Source organism: Nansenia antarctica, assembly GCF_963989245.1.
Source record: "Nansenia antarctica genome assembly, chromosome: 3".
NCBI classification, from domain to species: Eukaryota; Metazoa; Chordata; class Actinopteri; order Argentiniformes; family Microstomatidae; genus Nansenia; species Nansenia antarctica.
Window position 1 is genome coordinate 69,739,132 of NC_137688.1, and position 10,956 is coordinate 69,750,087.

A 10,956-nucleotide genomic window follows, 5' to 3' on the forward strand; every position below is an offset into this window, starting at 1 on the left:
GTGAACCATCATGGTGATGGCCTGATTGGGCACACCTGTGCTCAATCCTCAATCAAGGGTGGAGGGAGGAGAAAAGCCTGGGAGAGACACTCACACACACTTGGTGCCAGTGGGCCAGACCAGAACTTGAGAGTTGTTTTGTGTTGGTTTAGTTAGTACAGCTGTAGTTTTGTATTGTGTAGCTTTGTAGGTTGTGTTTGTTAATCTTATGTTTGTGTCACTTTAGTCTTATTTGTATTTGATGTCTGGTAGTTGTCCACCACTTGGCCAGTTAGATAGTTTATTCTAATTTGGCTCTTTTTCAGGGATTGGGGTAGCTCTAAAGAACAACCCAAAAAAACACATTTTCCCCAAAAATACAATTTGACAACAATCAATTTAATTAATGGGAGACCCTAAAGATAAGAAAAATCATTGTTGTCATTTGTTCTACCTCGGGTAGGGGTATCTCGAAAACTAAAGCCTTTTTTGAGGACTTGCTGCTAGACTATAGTATTAATAATACTAGAGAGGGCAGATCTATGTCTAATTATACTAGAGAGGACATGTCTATGTTTAATAATACTAGAGAGGACATATCTAGGTTTAATAATACTAGAGAGGGCATATCTATGTTTAATAATACTAGAGAGGACATATCTATGTTTAATAATACTAGAGAGGACACATCTATGTTTAATAATACTAGAGAGGACATATCTATGTTTAATAATACTAGAGAGGGCATATCTATGTTTAATAATACTAGAGAGGACACATCTATGTTTAATAATACTAGAGAGGACATATCTATTTTAATTATACTAGAGAGGACATATCTATTTTAATTATACTAGAGAGGACATATCTATGTTTAATAATACTAGAGAGGACACATCTATGTTTAATAATACTAGAGAGGACACATCTATGTTTAATAATACTAGAGAATTATACTAGAGAGGACATATATATGTTTAATAATACTAGAGGGTATATCTATGTTTAATAATACTAGAGAGGGCATATCTAGGTTTAATAATACTAGATATTTATACTAGAGAGGGCATATCTATGTTTAATAATACTAGAGATTTATACTAGAGAGGGCATATCAATGTTTAATAATACTAGAGAGGGCAGATCTATGTTTAATAATACTAGAGATTTATACTAGAGAGGGCATATCAATGTTTAATTATACTAGAGAGGGCATATCTAGGTTTAATAATACTAGAGAGGACATATCTATGAGTAATAATACTAGAGAGGGCATATGTATGTTTAATAATACTAGAGAGGGCATATCTATGTTTAATTATAGTAGAGAGGGCATATCTATGTTTAATTATACTAGAGAGGACATATCTATGTTTAATTATACTAGAGAGGGCATATCTAGGTTTAATAATACTAGAGAGGACATATCTATGTTTAATAATACTAGAGAGGGCATATCTATGTTTAATTATAGTAGAGAGGGCATATCTATGTTTAATTATAGTAGAGAGGGCATATCTATGTTTAATTATACTAGAGAGGGCATATCTAGGTTTAATAATACTAGAGAGGACATATCTATGTTTAATAATACTAGAGAGAGCATATCTATGTTTAATAATACTAGAGAGGACATATCTATGTTTAATAATACTAGAGAGGACATATCTATGTTTAATAATACTAGAGAGAGCATATCTGTGTTTAATAATACTAGAGAGGGCATATCTAGATTTAATAATACTAGAGAGGACATATCTATGTTTAATTATACTAGAGAGGACATATCTATGTTTAATAATACTAGATATCTAGGTTTAATAATTCTAGAGAGGGCATATCTATGTTTAATTATACTAGAGAGGGCATATCTATGTTTAATTATACTAGAGAGGGCAGATCTAGGTTTCACTGTTGGATAATACTAGATAATACCGTACTAGATAATACTAGGGCAGATCTATGTAGGTTTCTATGTAGGTTTCAGTAGACGAAGAGACCTTGCCCCCTTTTCCATTGTGCCTGGGTTTGTTCCTGAAATGATGTTTGGAGTTCATTAAAAAAGTGACACAACCATCTAACCAGTTAAACTTTATTGTCTCTGTTACAGAGATAGATAGATAGATAGATAAATACTTTATTTATCCCCGTGGGGAAATTCATTTTGCCGCGCCACTCCACTAAAAACCACACATAACAACACAACACAACATAGAGGACAGACAACAACACTGGGCCAGCCATGTACAGTATATAAAAAGCAGTGAGATCTGATATAAAGGTGGATTAAAAGGATGGCTATAGTTATTTATATTAAAATACTAAAAAAGTGATGATGGTGATTAAAATAAATAATAAATACAGATTCAGGAGCCTTGACCCCGACTGCTACTTTAGTTGCCATTGAACAGTCTTTATGTCTGTATGTTACAGGTGTGTTACAGGTGTGTTACAGGTGTGTTACAGGTATCCAGTCTACCTGCCTTGGCAAATCATTCTATTGATGCAAGAAAGAGACCCTTTTTCTACTGGGTTTCTACTGAATTTGCACCATTATCTTTCAGATAAAAACTCCTCAAAAAAGTTCGGAAACGTTATTTCGGTCGATTATTCCTCCCCTTTAATAATACCAATTGGTATTGTATTTTATACCGTTGGAAAACCTGATTAGTCACCTTTACAACGAGGTACAACTTGTACGGATCATGCATTAGTGGAATGAGCAACACAGCTAACCGTGTGGGTAGCGGCCCAAAATAATGTGCCAAAACCCCCTGCAATATTCTTCTGTTGGTACAATATAAAATACAATACCAATTGGTATTATTAAAGGGGAGGAATAATCGACCAAAATAACGTTCCCGAACATTTTTTGAGAAGTTTAGAAAAGTGACCCACACAGCACCCAGACCAGTTGTAATGAACCGGACTGACTCTTTCACAGGAACCGAAACACTAGAAGAGCCGTGAGGGGTCACTGTGACCCCTTTTTAAAATATGTTTGCACTCAATCAAATTTCAGGACCCTCCTTTCATGACTTGTCTTAGATATGTGCGTTCTACCACCCAGTATCCTTACATTTTCAAAATCACTTCAGGATAATAGTATAAAGCTGTTTTGCAGTCTTTCTGTGTCGGAGGCAGGCAAAAAAAATAAGCGCCCTCTAGTGATCTTGTGTGTAAATAGCAGATTTATATTCTAAAAAAAAGGGTCTATTTGACCCCCAAGGCGGCTCTACTAGTAGGTAAAATAGGCACGGCTGTTCTAGTGTTAAATGGCACCCAGCCCTGTATGGGAGCACCAAGGAGGACAGTTCCACTACTCTGTGATTAATCAAAATATACGTTCACACTGTTTGGTGTAAAAATAGAATGTAGCTTTGTTAAAAAATGTAATTTTTCATAAAAGCTTTATTTTGTGTTTGGGGTTTTTCTGATAAAACGAAAAACTTACCTCACTAGGGGTGAATAATAATAATATATGGCATTTTAGCTCTCCCCTCCCCTCCTCTCCTCTCCCCTCCTCTCCTCTCTCCTCCTCTTCTCTTCTGGCATTTAGCTGACACTTTTATCCATAGCGACTTATACATTGCAGTGAGTGAGTGAGTGAGTGCATACATTTTCCAGTATATACGGTCCCAGCTGAAATCGAACCCACAACCTAAGCGTTGTTAGCGCCACGCTCTACCCAACTGAGCCACAGAGGACCACGATAGCTGCCAGACAGACAATAGCCACCAAAACTATAAAGACAATCAAACATTCCATAAAATAAATCAAATAAATAAACCAGGTGACTCGTAGTTCAACAGTAAATCCACAACAATCTGTGATCATACAAACTAGCTATTAGAACCAACAGATCCGAATCCATCAACGGCTTATTCTGACAAAGTCTCACGAGATTTTATCCAAAATAAGCCTGGATCTGCTGCAGTGACATCACAGTTATTGTGATAGGCTTCTGGATGTTGGCTTTGCGGTGGGAGCAGCTCTGACTGGCTGGCCCCCCCTGGTTCACTTCCTGGTGTTGTTGTTGTTGTTGTTGTTGTTGTTGTTGTTGTTGCGGCGGCGGTAGAACAGCACGTACGCCTGGTTAGACTGGAGGTGTCTCTCTGACACGGGGCTCACACTGTAACACACACACACACACACACACACACACACACACACACACACATTTGAAATGCTTTATTTATGTCCACATGAATACAAAGTGCGTGACTGTACACAGCAACCATCGTACACATACAATATTAACACAGAGGACGTTTCAAATGTGGGTTAACAGATACAACAGCATTACTGTAAAACAGTATCTACTCTAAGGGTACAAAAAGCAACGGCGTCTCCATATTGAGCGGCTACCGATAACAGCAGATATGGAGCAACACCTGGCTAACTGTTTAGCCTTTCTCTTGGAGATGTGGGCCATCTGAAGGCCCCTAACCACCAGCTGGTGAACATGACCCAATCTGCCAAACATGAAAACTAAAAGTTGACACTTAGTTGTGCCTAGTTGTGAGATGTTCAGCTTGAGCTGCTGATATTTCTGATATATATATATTACATAGTTTTACATAGTTAAAATGGCTAGTCATTAGTGACATCTGTCATGTTGTCTCAGTCCTATTGGGACTACCTGTAAGAAATAGTAAGGGGGCTGTAAGACTACCGGTAGACAGTCCTATACAGGAATCAATGTCACAGTGTGTGTGTGCCGACTTGACACAGATCAGACTGTTAAAAAGGCTTCCTCCAGGCTGTGGTCGAAGGTACAGCCAACCTCTAGAATTAACACCTCTCTACTACTCTCATGAACCACCACAACACACACACACACACACACACACACACACACACACGCACACGCACACGCACACTCACACACACACAGACCTACCTACCCACCCACCCTACCTAACCACCCTACCTACCTACCTACCTACCCACCCACCCTACCTACCTACCTACCCACCCACCCTACCTACCTACCTACCTACCCACCCACCCTAAGTGGACAGGTGATCTAAGTGGGCTAAGTGGACAGGTGATCTAAGTGGCCAGGTGGGCTAAGCGGCCAGTCTCACCTGGAGTCGTTGTAGCAGCACCAGGTCTTCTCCTCCAGGCAGCATGCCGTGTAGTGGCCCATGTTCACCGTCCCGCAGTGGTTACAGACGGCATACAGGTCGTACAGAACCGGACCTGAGGAGAGACACAGACAGAACTGGGCCTGTTAGAGACACAGACAGAACTGGACCTACAGAGAGACACAGACAGAACTGGACATATAGAGAGACACAGACAGAACTGGACCTGTTAGAGAGACACAGACAGAACTGGACCTGTTAGAGACACAGACAGAACTGGACCTGTTAGACACAGACATAACTGGACCTGTTAGACACAGACAGAACTGGACCTACAGAGAGACACAGACAGAACTGGACCTACAGAGACACAGACAGAACTGGACCTACAGAGACACAGACAGAACTGGACCTACAGAGACACAGACAGAACTGGACCTGTTAGAGACACAGACAGAACTGGACCTGTTAGAGACACAGACAGAACTGGACCTACAGAGACACAGACAGAACTGGACCTGTTAGAGACACAGACAGAACTGGACCTACAGAGACACAGACAGAACTGGACCTGTTAGAGACACAGACAGAACTGGACCTGTTAGAGACACAGACAGAACTGGACCTATAGAGACACAGACAGAACTGGACCTGTTAGAGACAGACAGCATACAGGTCGTACAGAACCGGACCTACAGAGAGACACAGAGAGATACTTACGACACACACACACACACACACACACACAAGCAGGAATGTAGGCACACAGGTACGCACACACACACACACAGGTACACACACACACACACAGACAGACACACACACACACACACAAGCAGGAATGTAGGCACACAGGTACGCACACACACACACACACACACACAGGTACGCACACACACACACACACACACACATACGCACGCACATGCTCACCACAGTCCACAGGTCCGTAGGGCCCGAGGTCCAGGTCGGTGAGAGGGAAGGACACCCACACCAACCCCCCCCCCCCACACACACACACCCCCCCCCACCCACACACACACACACGCAGACACACACACACCCCCCCACCCACACACACACACACGCAGACACACACACACCCCCCCCCCCCACACACACACACAGACACGCAGACACACACACACACACACCTTCCCCCCCCACACACACACACACGCTCACCACAGTCCACAGGTCCGTAGGGCCCGAGGTCCAGGTCGGTGAGAGGGAAGGACACACACACCCCCCTGCCCCCCCCCCCACACACACACACACACACACACCTTCCCCCCCCACACACACACACGCTCACCACAGTCCACAGGTCCGTAGGGCCCGAGGTCCAGGTCGGTGAGAGGGAAGGACACACACACCCCCCTGCCCCCCCACACACACACACACACACACACACACCTTCCCCCCCCACACACACACACGCTCACCACAGTCCACAGGTCCGTAGGGCCCCAGGTCCAGGTCGGTCAGGGGGAAGGACACACACACCGTGCTCTTACAGAACGACCAGCGGGACTGGGCGAACCGGTTCAGATCTGAGAGCAGCTGTTAAGTCTTCATCATCATCATCATCATCATTATTATCATTATCATTATCTTTATCATCATCATCATCATCACCATCATCATCATCATCATCACCATCATCATCATCATCATCACCATCATCACCATCATCATCATCATCACCATCATCATCACCACCATCATCACCATCATCATCATCATCATCACCATCATCATCATCATCATCATCATCACCATCATCATCACCACCATCATCACCATCATCATCACCATCACCATCACCATCATCATCATCACCATCACCATCATCATCATCATCATCATCACCACAACCATCATCATCACCATCACCACCACCATCACCATGGTAACCAGCATTGCCAAGGATACGGATGACGATGACCTGAGGGAACCTCTGGATGGACAGCCTCTTGGTACTTTCTGTCTTCCTGGTGCACCTCTCACACATCTGAAACACACACACAGCTGAAACATACACACACACACACACATCTAAAACACACACACACACACATCTGAAACACACACACACACAGCTGAAACACACACACACACACATCTGAAACACACACACACACAGCTGAAACACACACACACCACACACACATCTGAAACACACACACACACACACACACACACACACACATCTGAAACACACACACACACACACACATCTGAAACACACACACACACACACACATCTGAAACACACACACACACACACATCTGTAACACACACACACACACACACACACACACACATCTGAAACACACACACACACACACATCTGAAACACACACACACACACACACACACACACACATCTGAAACACACACACACACACACACACACACACACACATCTGAAACACACACACACACACACACACACACACACACACACACATCTGAAACACACAATTAGTCCAAAATGCAGCAGCAAGAGTTTTAACCGAACCAAGAGCTCATATAACTCCTATTTCAGAGGCTCTGTTACGGTGTTGTGCACAGCCGTAGTGTGTTTGTGTTGTTTCTCCCAGGTGATTGGGAGGAGGTGGAGGAAACTACAACTCCTGAGGTTATTTCGTGTTGGTTTTGTTTGATACAGCTGTAGTTTTGTAGATCCTAGTTTTGTAGGTTGTGTTTGCTAATCTTATGTTTGTAGCCATTTAGCCTTATTTGTATTTGATCTGTTAGTTAGGGTTATATATTTAGGGTTACCACTAGGCCAGTTAATTAAATTACTTTATATTAGAGTAGATTTAAGTTAACGTGTTTCTCGGAAACCTGTTTGTGTTTCCTTTCTACAATAAATCTTGTTTATTTTATATTCTCCCATCTCCTCTGGTTGTTGTCCCCCCGGCTTCTCCCATATCCCTGGATCTTATATGGGGTCGTAACTCTACAGTGGCTTCCTGTTAAGTTCAGAATTAGATTTCAAGATCTGAATCACACGGACATCTGAAACACACACACACACACACACACACACACACACACACACACACACACATCTGAAACACACACACACACACACACACCTCCACACACCCACACACCTCCACCCACCCACACACACCCACACACACACACACACACACACACCTACCCACACACCCCCACCCACCCACCCCCCCTCCCACACACACATCCCCCCCTCCTCCCCCCCACACACACACCTCCCCCTCACACACCCCACCCCCCCGTGGTGTCTCACTGAGGCGTTGTCCTTGTCCAGCCTCTCCTCCTGGGAGAACAGGTCCAGACACTGCCTGAGGGAGACCGCGCCCCCGGCGGCCATCTTGGGGACTGGCAGAGAGAGGTCGCAGAAGACGTCGAAGGTGGTGGAGGAGTGAGAACACACGCTGCAGTGCAGGGAGCTGCGCAGCTGGCCCGCAAACAGGTCTGGGGGGGGAGGGAGGGGGGAGGGGGGGGGGAGAGAGAGAGGGGCGGGAGAGAGAGAGAGAGACAGAGAGAGGGGGGGGAGAGAGAGAGAGAGAGAGAGACAGAGAGAGGGGGGGAGAGAGAGAGAGAGAGAGAGAGAGAGAGAGGGGGAGGGTGGGAGAGGGTGGGAGAGAGAGAGGGGGAGAGGGGGAGGGAGAGAGAGAGGGAGAGAGAGAAAGAGACAGAGAGAGAGGGGGAGAGAGGGAGAGAGAGATAAAGACAACATAATTGTGACAGCAGCTGATGTTTTGGGGAACCAGTAGCTGTGAACATTTTTACATTTTAAATCTTTTTTTTTTTTTTACGTGTTCTGACAGATTGTAAGCTTTCAAATGATGTGTCATTGTCACATTGAAATCGGAAAATAGTTAAAGGAGATATGCATATTTGAATGTTGGTACACCTGAAATCACTAAGCAGACAAAAGGCCCCCTCAAAGATCTGGAGCTTTTCACACTTACACAGCCAGGTAATGGGCGGTAACAATAGCTGGTTAACCCCGCCCCCAACCACTCCCCCATTAGACTGACAGCTGTCAATATCAGTCAGTGGTGGTCAGAGAATAATAGTGTAGAAAAAACTAAGAGTAATTTTCTGTCTTAAAAAAAGGAAATATTGCTGTGTTCAGTAGTCAACGTCCAGACCCCCCCCCCCCCCCTCCCTCCCTCCCCTCCTTCCATCCTTCCCTCCGCCCCCCAGCCTCACCTACGATCTTGCTGTCGTCCCTCTCCAGGTGTCTCTTCCACATCGCAGACGCCTCCTCCTCGATCCTGGGGGGAGAGAGAGGTGGTGGGGGGGGAGGGGGGCATTATTATAGCAGAATGCTGTGTGCAGTACTTAACATCGACAAGAGCAAGCATGTTACCAACAAGCATCTGTATGGGGGGGGGTGGGGGTCACCAAGGAGAACAGCAAGAAAATAGCAGTCAGGAGAATGAGGCTGGCAGGTCACTGCCAGAGACACCAGGAGCTGTCAGCCAGCAAACTGGTTAGGTGTGTGTGTAGTAGAGCCAACACACAGGCATCGATCACGAGGGCGTCCCACACTAACATACGTGGACGTACTCAAGAAAGATGCAGGAACGGAAAGTACCGGTGAGCTAGCCAGATGTATGGAAGATCCGAGGACGACCTAGTAGTAACCCTACAGACAGGCTCACGCACACATACACACACACTCACACACATACACACCTGAGCGTGGCGTGTTTGGGCTCAGGGTCGGGGGCGGGGTGGCGTGCGTAGGGGCAGCGGTTGATCTCCGTGTGCAGCTTGTCCAATAGGAACCTCAGAAACTCCTGAGCATCCTGCTGACTGGTGGGGGGGGGGGGAGGGAGGGAGGGAGGGAGGGAGAGACAGAGAGAGAGAGAGACAGAGAAGAAAGAGAGAGAGAGAGAGACAGACAGAGAGACAGAGAGAGAGAGAGAGAGAGAGACAGAGACAGAGACAGAGAGAGAGACACAGAGAGAGAGACAGAGAGAGAGAGACAGAGAGAGACAGAGAGAGAGAGAGAGACAGAGACAGAGAGAGAGGGACAGAGAGACAGAGAGAGAGAGAGAGACAGAGACAGAGACAGAGAGAGACACAGAGAGAGAGACAGAGAGAGAGAGACAGAGAGAGACAGAGAGACAGAGAGACAGAGAGAGACAGAGGGTGAGGACAGCGGATAAAGAGACGCATATCAATATATCGCGCAAACACACACACACACACACACACACACACACACACACCTGTAGCCACTGAAGTGAGGCACAGCCGTTTTGAAGACGGAGTAGAATCTCCCAGGATGCACTGCTGCATCCACGTCCACCTCCCACAGGCCTGCCACCACCTGAGAGAACGCTGGGGGCGGAGTCAGAGGGGCGGGGTTAGAACACTGGGGCGGGGTCAGAGGGGTGAGGTTAGAACGCTGGGATGTGATTGGGTGACAGGGTCAGAGTGTGTGTGTGTGGTTGGTTACTGAGGCGGAGTGTGTGTGTGTGTGTGTGTGTGTGTGTGTGTGTGTGTATGTGTGTGTGTGTATGTCTCTGTGTGAGTGTGTGTGCAACTGTGTGTCTCTGTGTGTGCGTGCGTGTGCGTGTGTGTGTCTCTGTGTGCATGTGTGTGCGTGCATCTGCATGTGTGTGTGTCTCTGTGCATGTGCGTGCATCTGTGTGTCTCTGCGTGTGTGTCTCTGTGTGTGTCTCTGTGTGCGTGTAGTGTGTCTCTGTGTGTCTCTCTGTGTGTGTCTCTGTGTGTCTCTCTGTGTGTGTGTGTGTGTGTGTGTCAGGGTTTCCGTTAGAAAAATTTGCCGCCGGACATCGTGTCCGGGAAGATTTCGATTTACCGGACAAACGTGAATTATTCCGGTCATCATATTAAAATATAATAAAA

The 10,956-nt window shown here is 45.5% G+C and overlaps 1 protein-coding gene across 1 annotated transcript in view; it reads right to left on the minus strand.

Annotated features, from left to right (window-relative positions):
• Positions 1-3,996: 3,996 nt before the first annotated feature.
• usp21 (ubiquitin specific peptidase 21) overlaps positions 3,997-10,956 on the minus strand; it is a gene marked incomplete at both ends in the record, with an annotated part of 15,645 nt that continues 8,685 nt past the window's right edge. Inside the window, 9 exons of the mRNA XM_080527485.1 lie at positions 3,997-4,111; positions 5,070-5,184; positions 6,003-6,059; positions 6,572-6,622; positions 7,005-7,083; positions 8,354-8,541; positions 9,286-9,350; positions 9,775-9,894; positions 10,314-10,425. Of these exons, the coding sequence (XP_080383611.1) occupies positions 3,997-4,111; positions 5,070-5,184; positions 6,003-6,059; positions 6,572-6,622; positions 7,005-7,083; positions 8,354-8,541; positions 9,286-9,350; positions 9,775-9,894; positions 10,314-10,425 (902 nt within the window). The remainder of the gene's footprint in view (positions 4,112-5,069; positions 5,185-6,002; positions 6,060-6,571; positions 6,623-7,004; positions 7,084-8,353; positions 8,542-9,285; positions 9,351-9,774; positions 9,895-10,313; positions 10,426-10,956) is intronic.